At 49.6% G+C, this 19,697-nt stretch overlaps 6 protein-coding genes across 6 annotated transcripts; 4 read left to right on the top strand and 2 right to left on the bottom strand.

The window, feature by feature from the left end:
* Nucleotides 1-42: 42 nt before the first annotated feature.
* Nucleotides 43-864, bottom strand: ALTATR162_LOCUS10311 (uncharacterized protein; the record flags this gene model as incomplete). Its single annotated transcript, XM_043317947.1, has 1 exon — nucleotides 43-864. The coding sequence occupies one exon, from the start codon at nucleotides 862-864 to the stop codon at nucleotides 43-45; it is 822 nt and encodes a 273-aa protein (XP_043173882.1).
* Nucleotides 865-3,963: 3,099 nt separating this feature from the next.
* On the top strand, nucleotides 3,964-5,513 carry ALTATR162_LOCUS10312 (uncharacterized protein; the record flags this gene model as incomplete). Its single annotated transcript, XM_043317948.1, has 3 exons — nucleotides 3,964-4,623; nucleotides 4,674-5,335; nucleotides 5,384-5,513. The coding sequence occupies 3 exons, from the start codon at nucleotides 3,964-3,966 to the stop codon at nucleotides 5,511-5,513; spliced, it is 1,452 nt and encodes a 483-aa protein (XP_043173883.1).
* Nucleotides 5,514-6,377: 864 nt separating this feature from the next.
* Nucleotides 6,378-8,418, top strand: ALTATR162_LOCUS10313 (uncharacterized protein; the record flags this gene model as incomplete). Its single annotated transcript, XM_043317949.1, has 6 exons — nucleotides 6,378-6,692; nucleotides 6,749-6,905; nucleotides 6,955-7,064; nucleotides 7,115-8,150; nucleotides 8,206-8,323; nucleotides 8,373-8,418. The coding sequence occupies 6 exons, from the start codon at nucleotides 6,378-6,380 to the stop codon at nucleotides 8,416-8,418; spliced, it is 1,782 nt and encodes a 593-aa protein (XP_043173884.1).
* Nucleotides 8,419-8,986: 568 nt separating this feature from the next.
* On the top strand, nucleotides 8,987-14,413 carry ALTATR162_LOCUS10314 (uncharacterized protein; the record flags this gene model as incomplete). The annotated part of the gene is made up of 8 exons (XM_043317950.1): nucleotides 8,987-9,207; nucleotides 9,255-10,095; nucleotides 10,144-11,813; nucleotides 11,867-12,181; nucleotides 12,393-13,010; nucleotides 13,149-13,794; nucleotides 13,844-14,164; nucleotides 14,240-14,413. 8 exons carry the CDS (start codon nucleotides 8,987-8,989, stop codon nucleotides 14,411-14,413), a joined length of 4,806 nt encoding a protein of 1,601 aa, XP_043173885.1.
* A 1,165-nt stretch (nucleotides 14,414-15,578) lies between these two features.
* ALTATR162_LOCUS10315 (uncharacterized protein) lies at nucleotides 15,579-16,271 on the top strand (the record flags this gene model as incomplete). Its single annotated transcript, XM_043317951.1, has 1 exon — nucleotides 15,579-16,271. The coding sequence occupies one exon, from the start codon at nucleotides 15,579-15,581 to the stop codon at nucleotides 16,269-16,271; it is 693 nt and encodes a 230-aa protein (XP_043173886.1).
* Nucleotides 16,272-18,113: 1,842 nt separating this feature from the next.
* On the bottom strand, nucleotides 18,114-19,609 carry ALTATR162_LOCUS10316 (uncharacterized protein; the record flags this gene model as incomplete). The annotated part of the gene is made up of 3 exons (XM_043317952.1): nucleotides 18,114-18,968; nucleotides 19,029-19,105; nucleotides 19,537-19,609. The coding sequence occupies 3 exons, from the start codon at nucleotides 19,607-19,609 to the stop codon at nucleotides 18,114-18,116; spliced, it is 1,005 nt and encodes a 334-aa protein (XP_043173887.1).
* Between the last annotated feature and the right edge of the window lie 88 nt (nucleotides 19,610-19,697).

A 19,697-nucleotide genomic window follows, 5' to 3' on the forward strand; every position in this document is an offset into this window, starting at 1 on the left:
GTATATAATCCTACCCTATAGCGCCAGCATACAGTGCACTTTCTAGTTGTTCTCAGCCAGCGGCCGACGGTAAATGGCCTCCCACCCATTCTCCGCAGCAGCCCGAATCATTTTGTCATTGAAAACATTCATTAGCTTCCCGCACTTATCTCCAGCAAGCACAGCAATATACTGATCCTCCCGATCCTTACTAACTTGATGATACCGACAAAGGTACGCCACATAGCTAGCCAACGCCTCGAGGATAGGATCCACAACCGCGTCCTCACGCGTCAGCTCAGCGACGATTACCAACTCCTTCGCTTCCACAGGACGACCAATAAGACCGCAGATGTAGCCTTCAATGATCTGCTGCGTGTATTGTGCCATGCCCAATATATGCGCAGCGAGACGAAGCTCCAGACCCTTCTGAAGATCATTAGGGGCGGAAAGATCGGTGTACTCCTTATCAGTACAAATCTTCGTTAGCCACTTGGAGATTGCTCGCATAGATTCCAAGGTGACGTCCTTGTGATAGAACTTGACCCAATCGTCTTTGGGATGACCCTCGACATGTTGACGGAAGACTGGTGAGGTAGCCAGGAACGCTAGCTTGGGGACGTTGACGTTCACTTTGTTGCCGTCGGGGTCGAGCACTTCCACCTTGATCGTGATGTTGGGACAAAGTTCCTTACGCGCAGAAGATGACCAGTTGCGGAGGTGGTAGCCTCCGTTCAGATTTGCCATGTCTTTTAGAACTTTATTGACTTGGCCGGTGGGGGAGAGGGATTTGACGTAGCCGTTGGTGTTTGGGTTGTTGCGGCGACGGAAGTTGTTGCGCTTCATCGATGGACCGGATTTGGTCGTGTCGGAAATGGTCGACATTTTTGTATTGTCTTGGATTGGTTGATGTGGTAAATCAGTTGATTTGAAGGTTTGTTTAGGGTTCTGAGTGATGTTGGTTCTTTGAGAGGGAGCAGAAGAGGGGTAAAATAGTCGAAGGATCTATACATTTTCAGTAGAAACTTGCTCTGGTGGCAATTGATAACTGGTGGCAGTGAAAGAACTGACCGGTGAGCTTGGTTTGAATGTAGAAACGTGTTCAAGAGAATCCACAGGATCGTAGGGGTGAGTCGAGCTAAATTCCCACGCCCATAGGAGAGTCGGTGTGCTGAAAGTGAACTGTAATGCAAGAGCCAACAGACGAGCACATGGCGATCTCAGGAGGTCTACATTGTACATCAAATCGTTTCCGTCGGGTGACAAGAAGCGTATCAGATGTCATTACTGTCGATTGCGAGACTCGACAGGAAGAAATGGTGTAAGTTAAGATATATTCAAGTGGTTTAAAGCTGCCATGACATTGCAGCAACAAGTTTTCAAAGAGATATAGGGCAGAAGAGAAGTTGGGAGGCATTTTATTTTACTTGCACAAGCAATTGAGTCTCGCCCATCCTGATTTCACTTCATACTTCCCTTAGGAGCACATCGAGGGAAGGGCTGTCGCACACCTCATGAAGTGGGTCAATGCCATCACTCGCGCCTCCGACAAGAATTTCGGCGTTCCTGTCCCTATTCGACATGACGAAGCAGATCATATGTTCGTCATCCAGATTCGCTATGCAGCACAAGTGCTTGGTATGGAGCTTTACGTCCGCCACTTCGTACAGGCTTAGAAGGAGAGCCTTCGGCAGCGCATGCCTTTGCCATACGAGATCGAATTTTTGCAGCGCGTGTCCAGGGGCGATGGCAAGGATGACATGGTCGACGCGCTGGGTGAGCGTCTGGCTTATCTTCGTCGTATCGGTCAATTCTCTGCATCACAGCTTCCAGCGGTTCAGCAGATGCTGGTCAAAAACCCCAAGATCGGCAAGGCGGCTCAGGAGGCAGATGAGTATGCTGGGGCGAAGCGTGCTTCCTATTCGGTTCAGGGCTGAATTGATAGTCCTTCACCGACCATCGCGATGTTGAACGACAAGAGGCCAGGCAATGCAAGGAGCATTGTTGAATTTAGCTGCGCAATCGTAAATCAACTACCGTTGGACTCGCTATAACGAGTGGTGGATATGTGAGCCCATGTCCTTCGCAGAAAATACTCGCCAGGACTTTGCCATGTAGGTAGAACATGCCTAAGATGCAGAATTAGATGATTGTTGAAGACTTCGCTTGCATCGAACTGAAGGCAATGAATGCGTGCTGTACAATCTCTCAGCCGTTCGGCATGAGCGCGTGAACGAATTCCACTGGTAGATAGCTCTTGGCTGCAGCAGATGTTCTTGATCACTTGCGAACAGAAGCGGATCCGGCGATAGATCGTGTCGTGTACAAGCTGCATCTGCTCGACATGCATCGTCCCGTTTCTTTAGGATATCGAAAGACCTATTCTTATTTCTTGCACAGCCCACCAACTGGAGAAGAGCAGTTTGGTGATTGTGACGGGAACAGGATATGTTTAGTCGGAATGGTAGTGTTGCTATTGATAGCTCTTCATGCAGCGGGGCTCTGCTGGTCGCTCCGTTTGGGCCCCACTAAAGCTTTCATGCACCCGCGGATAGCCCCATTGGCGGCGACAGCCAACACAAGCGCCGGCACCCGTGTTGAGATGGTAGCGTTCCGAAGATGGGGTGCAGCGCTTCTTGAGACAGGAGATGGTGATGGAATTCAGAGGATCGGGCCATGTTGATGCGTAGGCAGGATGTGTTGGGTTGCGCACGCTGGATCTTAGTACAATCCACGATGTACCGGTGTCGAGGTGTTGGTGGCGGTCGTAAGTGTGTCTAGCTCCGGTCGCATGTCGCTGCGTAGTTTTCGAGCCAGCAGGAGAGTCTAACGTCAGCCAAGATGCACCTTTAAGCGCCATGAACATGTTCAATTGGATAGAGGGGTCGACCCTGGAGCTCCTCTCGCGTGCGCACAAGGATGGGTAATCGAAGAATGTATTCGAGCCCACACGTCGTCCTAAGGCAGTTGCCGTAGCCTCGACAAACTATTGATTCCAGGGAGCACCTGCTGTAGTCGGGAATGCACTCGTATGCGGGCCAACGTCAGTCAAGTAGTTACCGGCGGCAATGTAGACGCAGTCACCAACCAGCGCATCGACTAGGACGCTCGAACGATGGCCCTCCACACTATGAGTGCAAGATGAAACAAAGCTGGGGGCCATTCATAAGAAGAGCAACCTCAGCGCTTGCGGAAACACTCAACAACACGCCTTGCATCTTGTCTCGTGGCATCTTGTAGACCTGAAGGTACTCGCAAATTAGAACATCGTCAACGACGCCGCAACACTCTGACAGTCGTCTGCGCACATTCGCCATCACCGAATTTTGTTTAGGTCCGTTTCATCCTGTGTTGGCTACGCGTGGGTATTTCCTTGTTATTAGTCCACGCGTCAAATGAAGGTTGGAGAGGTGTCAAGGCTCTTTCGAACCGCTGGACATCGGCCTAGTCCCCTTCTCGGCAAGCCTCGCGCGCACGCGCCTAGTTGCTCTCCACCACCGTCTTGAGCCCCTCCAGCACGCTCGAGTCTTGAAACCCCAAAGACCCGCTGCCTTCGTCACTCCTAGCAGCCCCCATAACCCGCCTAGTCTTGGGAGAGCTATCTTCTAGCCCCTCGACAGCCGTCTCCTGACGAAGCCCTACCCGCACCGCCCAGTCGCGCCTGCCGCCTGTCGAGCCGCACCTGCCTGTGACTCGTGGCCCAACGTCACTCCTGCCTAAACCCGAGCGGCCTCATACTTCACCACACCTCACCTCCTGGTACATCCCCTCCGAGACGTCATCCACGCAAAAGACATCAGCATAATTCGGCTTACGGTAGCGACCCACTCTGTTGGGACCCAAGACGACCCAAAGGGCAACCTCAACATCACTAACTTCCCCTCGTTATCTCCGGAGCCAGAATTGGTTAAGAAGAGTCTGTGACAGGAAACAACGTAGATGCAGTCGTTCAACAACGGGCCTTCGCCTCAACCACAACAAAACATGTCGTCGTCCGCGCCTCTCCTGCGACCACCCATCCCAGGCGCGCGCCCAGGGAGGAGAGGACCGCCACAGCTTGGTCTATCCATACCACCATCCCCGAACGCACGACCTGTCACCAATGGCGCGAACGATGGAATACCCACATTGAACGCACCACAACCCCGCCAGATGCCGAAGCTAAGCGTAGTAACTCCCATGGGCAGCAACAACGCACCACACGAGGGCAGAAACCCCCGAGCCTTGCCACCGCTCCATATAGGAACGGGTCTTTCAGCGTCAGGCTCGAGCGATGCGAGCGCACACTCAAGATCAGGTAGCTTCGGCGAAGTACAAGCAAATGGGTCAGCATCTTCATACCATGCAGCGCTAGGTTTTCCTGGACTGCAGAAAGGCACAGATCCCATCTCGGCGATATCACAGGGAGGTAGCGAGGGCGCGCCTTCGATGGAGCGGGCAAATAGTAGCCAGCCGCTACCAGACTTGGATGCTATGGCTGCGGAGAAGGGTCGACCATTGGAGGTGGACGATCTAGACGACGCAGCGTGGAGAGCGGCGAGTGCACGAGGAATGATCGAAGAGAAGGGTAGCTTAGGAGAAGGTGCTGGTGGCGCTGTCACAAAGTGCATACTGAAAGGCGGAAAGACCACATTTGCCTTGAAAGTATGCGTGATCATGTTCCCCTTGTTTTATTTGGCTAATTCGTGATCCAGATCATCACAACGAATCCCGACCCCGATGTCAAGAAGCAAATTGTACGAGAGCTTTCTTTCAACAAGAACTGTGCCAGCGACCATATCTGCCGCTACTACGGTGCTTTCATGGACGACAGCACAGGGACTATCAGTATCGCTATGGAGTTCTGCGAAGGCGGATCGCTCGATGCGGTATACCGCGAAGTCAAGAAGCTAGGAGGCCGAACAGGCGAGAAAGTGCTTGGCAAGGTCGCTGAAGGCGTGCTGAATGGACTCACATACCTCCACTCTCATCGCATCATCCACCGGGATATCAAGCCCAGCAATATTTTACTCTGCCGGAACGGTCAGGTGAAGCTGTGTGATTTTGGTGTGTCTGGAGAGTTTGGAACCAAGGGAGACGCCAACACTTTCATTGGAACTTCGTACTACATGGCACCTGAGCGCATCACCGGTCAAAGCTACACTATCACTAGTGATGTTTGGAGCTTAGGTGTGACTTTGCTAGAAGTAGCGCAACATCGCTTCCCATTCCCGGCAGACGGAACTGAGATGAACCCCCGCGCTGGTTTGATTGACCTACTTACCTACATCGTTCGACAACCCATTCCGAAGCTGAAGGATGAGCCTGAGAATGGCATCAAGTGGACGGAGAATTTCAAATACTTCATCGAGTGCTGGTATGTATTTGTCTTGTATGACATTGAACTCCTGCTGACATTTTCCAGTCTTGAGAAGGATTGTCCTCGGAGAGCCACCCCCTGGCGGATGCTCGAACATCCATGGATGGCCGAAATGAAATCAAAAAAGGTCAATATGGCGCATTTCCTCAAACAAGTATGGGACTGGAAAGATTAAACGTGCTTGCATCTGATTGCCAACTTCGATGCGACCCGCAGTGATTTCACTGTTGACAAGTGTCGTATGTTGGCGGATTTTACAGTCTTCTATTAGCCTCGAGCGGCTCAATTTGTACCTTCCATCAACACACTTGGTCGCATGCTGGGCATCAGACCAAGTTTGCCTGCACGGAGAGTAGCCGCACGTAAAAACAAAACTCTGGACGTGTAGTGCGGACTGCAACGATCTGGGAAGCTTAAGAGAATTTTCTGGCTAAGCTAGAATCGGTGCGCAAGTTCGATAGGGCGCTGTGCGGAGACCATAGGCATTGATGGCGTCTGAGCGGCTCATGTTGCATGTAGCAACCTTTGCAGATATGTGATGTATGTACGACTGAATGTTAAGAATCAAATCAGTGGAGAACTTTCGTGTACATAGCGATGCGATACCTCGTTTACGAGGAGGTGACGAAGGACGACGTAACTCGATTAACCTCACTAGAGTGGACGATCAGCTGTTCGCGCATTGTTCATAAGAGTGAACCCTCCACGCTTGTACGAGCTCGTTGCTATCTGTAGTGAATCGGTGCTCCATGAGGCTTAGCGCAAGATCCGGTCCGACGCAGCTCCGATTGCTCAGAGTCCGCGAGGCTTGGAGTCATACCAAATAATTTACGCTGCTGCACCTTTCGCTCCGCCGGTCGATTGAGAGAGTAAAGGATCGCCAACTCCTTGTATATCGCGTAAACCCCCGTTTACGAGTACTGCGACAACGCAAACCACCCCAGAGCCGCTCCTTGCATCCAACCTACCCCTCCAGATACCCCACCATCGCACACGAGAATCGCGCCAAAGTCTCCCGTAGACCAAACAACCCGCCAAAATGCCGACGATTGGGGTAGACAAGGCGGCCCTTTTCAAGGAGCTGGGCAAAGAGTACACTTACCAAGAGTTTGACGACCTGTGTTTCGAATTCGGTATCGAGTTGGACGAAGACACAAGCCTGAGCACCAAGCCAGAAGATCAGGCGCAACCACCACAACTCAAGATCGAGATTCCGGCGAATCGATATGACATGTTATGTTTCGAGGGTATCGCCATGAACCTAAAGGTCTTCCTTGGAAAACAGAAGTTGCCCAAGTGGACCGTCACTGCGCCTAAGGGAGGAGAGCTTGAGGTGCTGGACATTAAGCCTGAGGTAAGACAATTGTCTCTATGGCAGTAGAAGAATTGCGCTGACGACGTGTTTCATAGACCAAGCAAATACGAGAGCTCTGCTCTGGTGTCATACTGCGGGGCATCAACTTCACGAAAGAACGATACGAGTCCTTCATCGCGTTACAGGACAAGCTACATTCCAACCTGGCGCGTCAACGGACGCTGGTATCCATTGGAACACACGATCTTGATAGTAGGTAGCACAGGGTGATTATTTCGGAGTGGTTCTTAACAAAGTGTAGCAATCAAGGGTCCCTTCTCCTACGAAGCGCTACCGCCGGAGCAAATCAAGTTCGTACCGCTCAACCAGGAGAAGGAAATGAACGCAAAGGAGCTCATGGAGTTCTATGATGTGAGTAGTCATGTACCGCTCCTGCGAATTGCGTTCCTGACCTTGAGCAGAAAGACAAGCATCTCGGACGTTTCCTGCACATCATTCGCGACTCGCCAGTATACCCCGTAATCTACGACTCAAATCGCACTGTCCTCTCGCTACCGCCTATTATCAACGGCAACCATAGCAAGATCACACTCGACACGAAGAACGTTTTCATTGAAATAACTGCGACCGATAAGACCAAGGTCGAGATCGTCAATCACATGCTCGTCGCCATGTTTGCTGATTACGCCGAGTCAATCGAACCTATCAAGATCAACTCACCCCACAATGGAGAGTCAAGAGAGTCGCCGGATCTTTCACCGCGGCAGATGCAGGTTGAGGTCGATTACCTGAACCAGGTCACGGGTCTAGATTTGTCGCCTGAGGAGATCTCAAAACTTTTGGCGAAAATGGGTCACGACGTTTCGCCATCGCAATCCGACAAGAACATCCTCGACGTTTCTGTACCCATCACCCGAGCGGACATCCTACACCAAGCTGATATCATGGAGGATTATGCCATCGCCTACGGCTTCAACAAGCTGCCAAGAGTATATCCCAACAAAACTGCTGCCGTATCAGCGCCATTGCCGATAAACAAACTTGGCGACATAGTACGAATTGAGTCTGCCTCGTCAGGATGGACTGAAGTCATGCCCCTCATCCTCTGCTCACACGAGGAGAACTTTGAGTGGCTGAACCGAAAAGACGACGGCAAGACGGCTGTCAAGCTTGCAAACCCCAAGACCGCCGAGTACCAGCTCGTTCGGACGTCACTACTGCCAGGTCTCCTCAAGACGATCAACTCTAACAAGCATCACTCTGTACCGATGAAGATCTTTGAGGTTAGCGATATTGGTCTCGTCGATTTGGAGCAGGAGAGGAAGAGCAGGAACGAACGACACTTCGCTGCCGCTTTCATGGGCAAGACAAGTGGCTTCGAACAGGTACACGGTCTGCTGGACAGGCTGATGCTTATGCTTCGATCAGCGTTCCTTACACGGGAAGACGGATTGAAGAACGACCAGCTACAGGGTTACTGGATAGAAGAGGTCGATGGTAAGTGCACGCTCTTAGGGTTTGAAAGATGTGTAAAAACGCTGACTTATTGCAGACCCAACTTTCCTTGCTGGACACTCAGCGGCTATCAAGCTCAATATCGGCGGCAAGAACCATACCATTGGTGTCTTCGGTATCTTGCACCCGAGTGTGCTCCAGAAGTTTGAGTTGCCGTAAGTTCCTTCTAGATAATATTGGAGCAAGATACTGATAAACGTACAGATACCCTGTGAGTACAGTAGAGTTCAACCTAGAGGTCTTCTTGTGAGAGAGCACGTCATACTCGTCTGGCCACGTAGCCCTTCAGAACTGCTTCGGCGTCATAGATACCTATAAGGCGTACATGAAATAAGATACTATAATGGGATCTCGTCTATATCATAGTAGTACTTTCGTCTGGCTACCACACAAGAGCTGAATACCAAAGTTGTTTCGTTTCTTTCTTGTTTTTGTGTTACCGAATGGTGGGTTGGCTTTGCTTCAACACCGCACCTGCCGAGTGCGGATAGCAGTCAGCTGGATTTGGGACGATCGAAAACAAGTATAAGGCGACTAACGTGTATCCCTACGCAGCTTAGCTGTAGTACATTTGGAATGTTCGGAAGACGCGGCGCGTAGTGTTGCCCCGAATGTCTCGGGGTTGCATGTACCTGATACGCGAACATGCACTGTGCCGCACACATGCTGCAACCAATGACTTGGTGGTGACCCCCACCATCGAACGTAAGCAATCTCATTACCTCCCTCGACGTACGCTCTATTTACCTTGATTATTACCACCCTCACTATCCAAGAGGCTGGTGTTTATATATGATCGATTTGTCGATACCATCGGAATGACCAGTAGAAAGTACGGCAAAGTACTCGAGCGGCTTGGAGATGCTGAACCGACTACGGTGGATGATGTCAGAGCGATTTTAGAAGGTATCTGTGTGTCCAAAGGTTATCTCGACGAGGATTATCGACTTGATTTGGAAAATCTCTCGCCCGAACATCGTGATCGGACATTGTATATCAACGAAAAACAGCGAAAGCTCGAAGCAGCATTTACAAAGAGGTTCGTAGTGCATAAAAATTATAGTTATACTCTAAAACCGAATTCAGTGTCTCTCAACAGCTCTACTCGTCCAAGTATCGGTTCCTATATGAACTCGTCCAAAACGCCGATGACTCGCTGTATGGCAAAGCGCGCCGCAGATCCGAACAGCCATTTCTTCGATTCCGGATTACCCCGAGTACTTTCATCGCGGAAACGAACGAGGATGGCTTCAGGCGAGCAAACGTCGAGGCAGTTTGTGCGACTGGAGAAAGTTCGAAGAAAGCGTCGGCTGCAGACGATCACATTGGGGAAAAGGGCTTTGGATTCAAGTCCGTGTTCTCAGTCGCTAAAGAAGTTCATATCCAATCTGGACTCTGGTCGTTTCGATTTCAACACCGGCAAGGGGACGACGGTCTTGGGATGGTAACGCCTCTGAACGCCGATGCAGTCATCCTCCCTGCAGATGTAACTACAAGGATAACTCTACATCTCACAAAGAGCGCAACCGCAGACTACCAGGGTCTGCTAAATGCAGTCGCAAGTATGCCAGAGTCGACAATCTTCTTTTTGCAGAGACTGCACCGACTCCATATTCATGTGACTAACCTGGATGCTAAAGTGATAGCAACTACTTTCGAGACGACAGCTGTCGACACTCAAAGAACCCGTGTTCTACTCAAACGCTGCCAAAAGATCAATGGTAGAACTGCAATCGACGAGAGCTTGTATCGTTGTTTTGCTCATGTCGTCGACAATATGCCTGAACACGAACATCGGAAGAATCGCAAATCAGCGCGCATCGAGTTAGCTTTTCCTGTGGAACCTGCAACAAAGAAGCCGAAGCTTAGCAAATCTGGGCAGCACGTCTTTGCATACTTGCCATTACTGCGTCTGCAACAAATCCAGGTAAGTTGATCGTATGTAGGACAGAAGCACGCTGATCTCTTTTCTTAGTTTATCATTCAATCAGATTTTGTCACTTCGGCAAACCGAGAAAGTGTAATTGACTGTGCCTGGAATACCTCGATCTTTAAGGGTGTGGCGAAGACGTTCGCAATGGCTGTGGAGAGTTTCACGAAAGAAGACGATCTTTTGAGATACTCCTGGCTCGACTATCTGCCAACCGAATTGAACGATGATCGTTGGGAGATATTGTGCCCGTTGATTGTAGAAGAGTTGGCACGGAGACCCATCTTGCAGACTTGGCGACACCGTTTCAAAAAGCCTGGGGAGCTTCTTCTACTACCAAGTTATATGTTGTGCGACAGCGAACCAATCCTGAAGGACCTTCCGGATGACGTGTATCTCGCCTCTGATTACGAACCATACATGTCCAAAGTGGAGTCGCTCGGTGTGCGTCGCGCGAGTCTCTCTAGCATGATTAAACGATTAGAAGTCGACATTGTACGCGCCCAAAAGTCGAGAGTAAGAACAAAGGACCCCGACGATCTTTGGCATGTTGCATTCGCTGCGCTGTTCTCGAGGGCATGGACAGCTAAACAGCCAGCCGTCTCAGTTCAAGAGAAGCTGAAGCGATTGGCTATCATCCCACTGCAGAGCCGTCTTCAGTGGACAGGCGCACTAGGCCAGATCGGTGGTGGAGGACAGAAAAACGTCTATTTCTCAGAGACTGACGGAAACTCCATCCCTAATTCTATTGCTCTGCGCCTCTTAGACACACAAGCGTCGACGAACCAGACCCGGAAAGCTTTCTACAAGTTGCTTGGCGTCGAGGAATGTCCACATGAGCTAGTCGTTGAGAAGATCAACCAGATGCATCTCTCTACCGATGGTATTCTCGATGTAGAATCACACCTTGAATACCTTTTCTACGCAAACGAGGACCCAGAATCGGTCAAGTCATGGGTCCGGGTACCGACAAACCAGGGTACATATGTGACGCAATCCAGCAAGTTGTACTTCCCATCTGAAGGTAGAGATGATCTGCACCGGCTTCTCGATGGTATCGATCCCTCAGAGTTCAATGAAATCGTGGTGTTCCTTGATGAGTCTTTGGTAGAGTTGGAAACAGAGTCTACCAACGAAGAGGGGCTCACATGGCAAGCTTGGTTGCAACAGGCGACGGGCGCCCGGTATCATCCGCCACTTCTACATTGGAATACCAACAAGTCCTCGTTCGAACTTTCACCCGTATTGAAAGCACTCAACAATTGCAGACCTAGAAGACTTTTGAGAGCGCTCAGAGCGCACTGGCACGATTACGAGAAAGATGCTCCTAAGATCGAAGCTGATCTTAAGGCTATGCGGGTAAGATGCATGGTGGCCGCTAATGAATCCTCGCGACGTGCAGCTCTGGAATACACCTACCTTCCTACAGCAAATGTGATCGACCGAGCGCTAGAGTTAGGTCTATCTCCTATCGAATTCGACATACTTGACCTACCAGATCGGCGTAAAACTACCGACAAGCTTGACGATGCTGGTTACCGAAGATGGCGGTTTCTCGAAGACTTTGGGGTACGTCGCCAGCCGGATCTCGACTTCTACAAGCGTGCTCTTGAAATCATCTCGATGAAGTCTAAAGACCCCGATTTTGAGGTTTTGAAGGAGATATATGCGAGCATAGCTAAGTGTACTACGGTAGACGGTCACGCCGATCTTTGGTATGCTAACCCCAATTGATGCTTCACCCCATGCATATCACTCACTGAAATAGCGAATTCTTCGAAGAAGGCCTATTGTGGATTCCTAGTAGCAAAACCTGGGAGGACCGCAGTTGGTGCAATTGGCGCGGTCCACCTTTCCTGGAACACCGCAAAGTGTTGCATCCACACTATGGACACGATCCGATACTCACAACGTTCTTCAAAAACATACTAAATGTAACAGATACGAGCATCTCAGATGTTATGGATGAGCTCCAATGTTGCCGCCGACGGTTTGGTTTGTCGACCAGCCTTACTGTTGCCGGCGAGATTTACGAATACCTGAATAGCAACGCATCCGGTGACAAAGACTGGGAGAGTATCATGTAAGTTGTGTTTTATCATATCCTTTTGCAATGGTACCATCTCAGTATGCAGGAAATGCTCTAGAAGCTTTTAGCAAGGACAGCGAATTCTGGTGGTAACTCAGAGTCGCGTTCGAGCTCTGCCAAACGTTAACACACATTGGCAATGCCGTTGGGCATTTTCGCAGCTGCAAATTTTAGGATCTAATTGACATGCGCTGACTACTTCTAGGGAGTTCTTTCGCGAGGGAGACTACATACTGGGCAAGAAAGACACTTGGCACAAACTCGAGACGTGTGTCTGGCAAACTCCGTTTTTGCTTTCTGGATACCATGAACTGAGCTCCACGTACCCACAACTAGAATCCTTCTTTGTAAAAAGGCTCAAGGTCAAGAAGGTTACGCCAGGTATGCTCGTTGATGAGATCACGAAGATGGTCAACAAGAAAACTCCCAAGTATGATAGGATTCGAAAGCGACTGATCGATGTCGGCATGGTATTGGCCAAGACCGAGCTGGATGAGGCGACTCGAAACGCACTTGACGCACTTGTAGAAAGTCAATTTCTGCCCAAAAGATCTGCCGATGGGAATACAACGCTCCTTGCTGTCCTCGACAATTATGCAATCGCGGACCATACTCGATATGCCAGCGCCTTTGCAGAGCAGAACATTCTACTTGATTTCTCGGTCGAGGAGGTTCATATCATGAACGTCATGTTCGAGCACATTGGTGTCAAGAAACGCTATCTATCGTCCCTGGTTGTCGAGGAATCTACAGTCGAAGACGGCGCTGAGGAGGACGATGATCTATCGCATCAGCTGCAAGCGAAATCTTACGCTCTCTACTGGTAAGTCTGTTCCTAAACAATACTGGATATACGAAAGATATTGGCGAGTACTCTAGCACATCATCCATGGAGCGTTATTACCGCAGACAAGATCTACGTAACCACTCCTCCGGTCACACCGAAGCTGACTTTGTAAAGCTGTGCCACAAAGTACAAGAGCGTTAAGGCTCTTCGTGGAGACTGTACACTGTTTGAGACATTGTCAACAGCACGCGTTCTCAAAGGTGACCTCGCAACCCACCTGGTTATCGACAAAAGAGACCTGGACTTCCAGTCTAAAGTTCGAAGCGACAGATCATTCATACACCATGAAATAACAGAAGGTTCCTTGAAGTTGTATGTTCCCGAACACCATAAGCAGCGTAGCACATGCTATCGGTCACAACTTCCGAAACTGCTTGCTGAAATTATGGAAATTGACTCCACCGCATGCCATGACATCTCTGTCATCATCGAAAGCGATCTCAGAGCCCTTGAAGATGTTCTGGTCGAGCATGACATAACCATTGTGTCCTGGATTGAACAACCTGTTCTTGATATATCTGATATTGAAGATAGTGTCACTTCGTCCCCGAGGTCGCAATACATGCTGGATGCTGCAAATCCAGACATGCGAAGACGTGCTTCTACGATTTCATCAACGGGATCGATGAGCCCATCTGAGTCGACCCTCGTCGACTATGCGGCAAGTAGCTCCATGCAGATCATCTCCAACCCCCGAGTGAGTCGTAGCTCGAATCAGGCGGATCATGATCGTCACAATGGTGCTTTAGGTGAAGCGTTTGCAAGTCTTCTTCTTGACCCACTCAGTATCTAGATACTGACAGTGACAGGTGTTCGAAGAACTTTCCGCCCTCAATTTGGCAGACTTCACTCGCAACAATTGGCGAAGCACTATTCGCGGAGAACTCTCACGTTATCACGGATACGCTGGTATTGCTAATTGGGAAGGTCGCGAGACCGCAGATATCGTCTACAAAGACTGTGATGGTAGGCTGACGCGATGGTTGAAAGGAAATTGCACGGGTGGCTATCCCGCTGGTTTTAGGAATCGTGACTTTGCGGAGCACCCGATTGAGTACTACTTCGAAGTTAAAAGCACCACTGGGGCGTGCGGGTCAAGGTTCTTCTTGAGCACTGGACAGTACAAACTCGTAAGTTATCCGGACCTTGGATACTTCAAGCTTGTCCGATGCATGTTTTGGGCGTGTAACTGACGCGACAAGCAGATGCGTGAAATGACCATACAGACAGGTCAGTTACCGACCAGAATATACGTCATCATGCGAGTCTTCAACGTCCTGTCCGACGATAAAGAGCTGAAGATATTCGTGGATCCAGTACGACTGGAGGGGATTCATGTTGAATTTGAAGTGGAAGGGTGGACTGGGCGGATACTATGATGGGCTGCATAGTACAGCAACAAAGATCCGCGGCTGTTCTTGTCACTGTAATCTCTCTTATCCAAAATGATATTTCCTAGCAACTTGTGTGTGTCAGAAGCCCAAATTCTGACGTAGCCCAAAGCGAAGTGCCATCATCACAGCTCAATCTTGAGAGAAAAAGCTGCATCGCATGCATTGCCGTTTAGCCGTATAGTGAGAAACCGAGCACCATAGCTTTAGAAAGCTATACGTAGCGCTTTACTACACCTCAGTGCATATTCGATAGTTCAGTCTTAGCTTGTGGGGAAGCCAGTATGTCACTAGTTCAAGCGTGCTGACGTCATCTACGCCTCACGCAGATACCAACCCGAACGGATGTCTCAGTCGCGTCACCTCTCTAAATCTGGTACTTGGTGCAAGGACGGCTGAAAAGGCCCGCAACATCAACGCGAAGTCTGAGGTTCTGTGAAAATTTCCACAACCAAGCGTTGCATAGCCTTCTTGGGGTGTCGATTACCCGTACTGCTTGCGTCGTTCCTGGCGGAGAATTGACCCTAGATGTCACTGTGCATGCAACGAACTAGTATCTGAGCGAATGACTGTTCGTGACTGCGCGTAGTCAGGGTCTTCACGTTGGGCTGATAGGGATCCAAGCAGCATCTAGGACCGAAGCATTTGAGTAAGCGTGTCCAAGTGGAGACTTACCAAAAGCTAAGAGCCCCGGGATTTGATGGCTGGGCGCATAGCCTTCTAGAAGATGTACTAGTTTTACAGAAAACTCGTTTGGAAGCCGACCCATAGCCAAGCAGAACATCAGGAGCATTTCCGAAGGAGTTCATGCCGTATGCGCGCCTCACATTCCAGTCTTCTGACAGTTGTGCCGACATGACATTCTCCTCTTTAATATAACATGTCGTTTTGCTAGAAATTCGTGGCGATGACTAGGCTTCTAGCTTCGCGATCTTGGCTCGATATTTCTGCCAGTAGATGGAGGCCAATATCGATAGTCGTAAGTGTGTGTCCGGTAACCTCCATCCACAAGTGCTTCTCTAGGTATATATATCAAGTCTTTTTGTGCATGTACGGCCTGTACACATCTATTGAGAACTGAGCACCAGATTCAACTTCTTGATAAGAATACCTTTCTTCAATCCCCTTCCACATATCTCTTCAGCACTTCGACATGGCCCCTCGCGCAGTACACTTCATCCGCCATGCTGAAGGCTACCACAATTCGGAACACAATGAAAATATCCCCGATCCAGATCTCACTCCGAAGGGCAAAGAACAATGCGAAAAGTTGTCACAAACATTCCATTTCTTCGATCGCATCGACTTGGTTTGCGCGAGTCCTATCCGCCGCACTATTCAGACTGCACTCATCAGTATGGAGCCCTGGTTGCAGTCTGGAAAACGCAATATCCTAGCTCTTCCTTTAGCTCAAGAAGCCACAGACCTGCCTGCGAATACACCGAGCGATGTAACGCGGCTTCAGAACGAATTTGGCGACGTGTGCAACTTCCACAGGTGCCTAGACATCTACACCGATTTCAACACCAAGAAAGGGAAATGGGCGCCGGATGGCGGTTCACTAAAGGCTCGCGCGCTTGAACTCCGCCGCTTCTTGCGCGATCTCGACGAGCAGGAGATTGTTGTTGTGTCACACGGTGATTTTCTACATTATGTTTCTGGGGATCTGGATGAGAATGACTGTCAGACGCATGGGGATTGGCAGAATACGGAGATGAGGAGTTATCGGTTCTATCCGGTGGATCATGAGGATGCGCTGTTGCAGGAGACGGACGAGAGTGTGAAATTGAGGAACGCGAGTGGACCTGGACAAGCGATGGGCTCTGGGTCAGATAAAACGCCGTGAGACAGGTGTCGGTGGTGTGCAGAGTCGGATTGCGGAGTTTAGCGATCTTACTATGATCTTGAAATCCATGTAGACCTTTCGACATTGAGTATAACTAGCAACTGCACGTTAAGATGATGATATTGCAAAATATTTGAGAGGAAGACAGGATACTTGTTCCCCGTTGCAGCTACCCCACATATTTGAACCGGCGAATCTTGCTACATCCAGCGGCGCTAACCCCGGAGCCGCCTTCCACGAAGAGCGTGACCGCGGCTTTATACCTCAGATGCCGCGCCATGACTTCTGTAGCATCAGGAGCGCTCTATCATTATAACCTGGAGGCTGTCATTTCAACAACCATGTTTCCGTTTTCCACATGTTCCCCAACATCGCTGACATCCTCGAATCCGCTTCTACTACAACCCTCCCTTCAACACCGGTTACTTCTGCATCGGAGACCACCATGGCGAGCGATTCAATAACACACATCGTGCTCTTCAAATACCGGGAGAATATAACATGGACTGATCTAGAAAGCCATTTCAAGTCCTTCATGGCACTACAACATAAATCGCTGGATCCTCATACCGGTAAACCACTCATACAGTCGCTCAAAGCCGGCAAGAACAGATCATGGGAACCATTCTCAAAAGGCATGACACATGGGTTCGTGCTCGAGTTTGCGAACCAAGCGGATCTGGACTACTACCTCACTACCGAACCCGTTCATAAGGCCTTCTCCAAGGCCGCAAAGCCGCTGATCGAGGATAGTTTGGTGATCGATATCAAAGATGGAGTACTCTTTGGTCCGGCGGCTGAACATCCGTCGACGGAAGGGGACGGAGTAAGAAGAGGGATGTGTCATTGCGAGAGTATCCACTGGACGGCGAAGCTTGAAAATGCGGAGCATGTGCTTTGCCATTGCTCGACGTGTCAAAAGCTCGGCGGCGGACCGTACTCATGCAATCAAATCATACCGAAAGAAGAACTGCATATCATTTCGGGTGAAGAAAACATCAGGCAGTATCGGTATAAGGGTGCTAGCGGTATGTTTGCCTTCGCTTACAGCGGAGGGGAGAGAGCTGACTGGGTACAGGCAAATTTGTGCGATGCTATTTTTGCAAGATTTGCACAAGCCATATTTATCATCACCAGGATGTCATGCCAGATAAGATCATCGTGCGTACTTTGTTACTAGAAGGTGGTGAGAAAATGCCCGCGACCGCTGAAATCTTTGGGGAAGGAAGGCTGGCCTGGGTGCAAGAGCTTTCGAAGCAACTATAAGCAGTGAAGTACGGAGGGGAAGTGAATAGTATGCTCGGTTTGGGCGCCAAGGGAGGTGCCTGTAGTAGTATTACATAGGAAGAGTGTTGATGCACAGGCAGGGCAACACAACGCGATCAAATAACTCAGTAAAAGAATCTCAATGCAGGTGACCTGTAGTAGTATAGCTGCTTCATCATGAAAAATGAACGATGTCCTCCCGCAAGGATTCATTGATCAATGCAACTATTCATCTGTTTCATATTCGTCAAATTTTGCTATACGAGAACTGCATTCACAACGCGATTCCCATCTCACGCCAAAATGAGGTTGACGCGAAATGTCTTGAATACCAAAACTGCTTACAGAACTTCTCATCGGGATACTATCGTCGTGCAGCCATGTGAGATTTCTTCTAAGACAAGGTAGAAGAGTGAACCTCTCAAGTGGCTGGAGCATACGCGTGCACCTTTTTGTGAACTTCCCTTCAGCCTTGTTTGGGAGTTCACGATGGTCGTTATCAATAGTATACCCAGGCCCAAGTCTGCCGCGCCAGTAATAACACTTGGAATTAGGCCACCAGTCCTCCTCGATATCTTATAGCAAATCCCGGGGCATTTGTTCACCATTCGTACTATTTGAATCCTTCTCCTGGCTGTTGTCCACCCTCCACGCCACTGTCTTCGTGATCATCATCGGATCCCCATGTTGTGTGTTCCTTCTCGGCATTTGCTTCTCTTCGCCCGGTACGTTGGTCAACTCAATTTCATCAATCTCCTTGAACGTGCCGTGTGTCCTCGCAGTCCTTGTGAAGTGTTTTGACCGAGCGTCTCCCTGAGAGCCGGCTGTGGGGTACATGTACCCACGATTACTAGATTCATCCGCATTCTTGAGCGAAGGAATGCAGCAACTGAGAATGTACTTGATTGTCGGCCCACATGTTCCGATTATTGCGAGCCCAGACTCAATGTTTGAAAGGGTATAGCCAACTTCGTACGATCCATCCTCCGTGGCCTCTTTCAGTACGAAGACTTTGACAAGAACACTCGTGCGGACCGCGCCGACCACGGTGACCAGAATTCCAAAGGACAGAAATGCAATAACCATGAGCTTGCGACCCAATGGCATCTTCAGATCGTGCAGTATCCATGAAGGCATGAGCAGGATCAGGACGTCAGTCGTGAGCACGATTGACGAAGTGCTGACGGTGTAAGCGCCAGCATCAACACATTGTCCTTGCACACTGGGATCCCAATATCTGGATATTGGGTTGCACTGCAGAATACAGGCGAGAGGTGCAGCAATGGCGAAGCAACCGTTTATGATAAGTGTCCCCCATAGACAACGGTTTATCCACTTGTTCTGCGATCGAAGTTTGATGAGTGTCATCAAGAAGGAGACCTTGACCAAGGCAAGGATGGGATTATAGATAATCGAGTTCGCGTAGTTCCACTACGTGCTAGAGTTAGAGTTATGTATGGTAGATGGTGATGATGTTGCTACATGACGTACCTTCATCATCACGATTGGATCGACTGCACCATCGGGGATGTCGCGAGTATGGTAGCCATAGTAGCTGGTGAGGATATCTACCAAGGCTTGTTAGCTGTGTGTACAGATAAGTTACGAACATTGCGTATGAGATGTGGATATACATACATCCACATGTTGTGAACGACAGGACGAGGTTCAGAAGCTACATAACAGTACATAAATTAGTCAAAACCAGAACGCTGCGGACCTGAACAGTGCTTTACAGTTGCAATGATAAGAAGTGTATCTGCTAAGGAATGTGTGAGTAGAGATGTATCTTCAACAATCAAGTAAACTCACCAACACCCAATTTGCCTCCCCTAAGCCTTATTGCAACACGTACAGACACTATCAAAACAGAGCAAACGCTCGGGAAAATCGCCAAAAACAGGTTTACTGGCTGTAAGCCTTTGTTCGTCATGGTTGACTTGTGTGTATGCAGAGGATACGCAGAGGAAGAGTTGAAGCATGTATAACGAACACTGACATCGGACAGCACCTCGGGACGGTTCTTCTTGCGATGAGGATTCCAAAATTCCCATCTCCCGCTTTCGGGTCATCTCTACGCCCCTGAGTGAGGAAGTAAGCCCATTCCTGAAGGGTTGTGGTTGGTCGATGCAACAGTAAGCGGCTCACAAATGTCCTCAT

This window comes from Alternaria atra, assembly GCF_907166805.1.
Source record: "Alternaria atra isolate CS162 genome assembly, contig: 32, whole genome shotgun sequence".
NCBI lineage: Eukaryota > Fungi > Ascomycota > Dothideomycetes > Pleosporales > Pleosporaceae > Alternaria > Alternaria atra.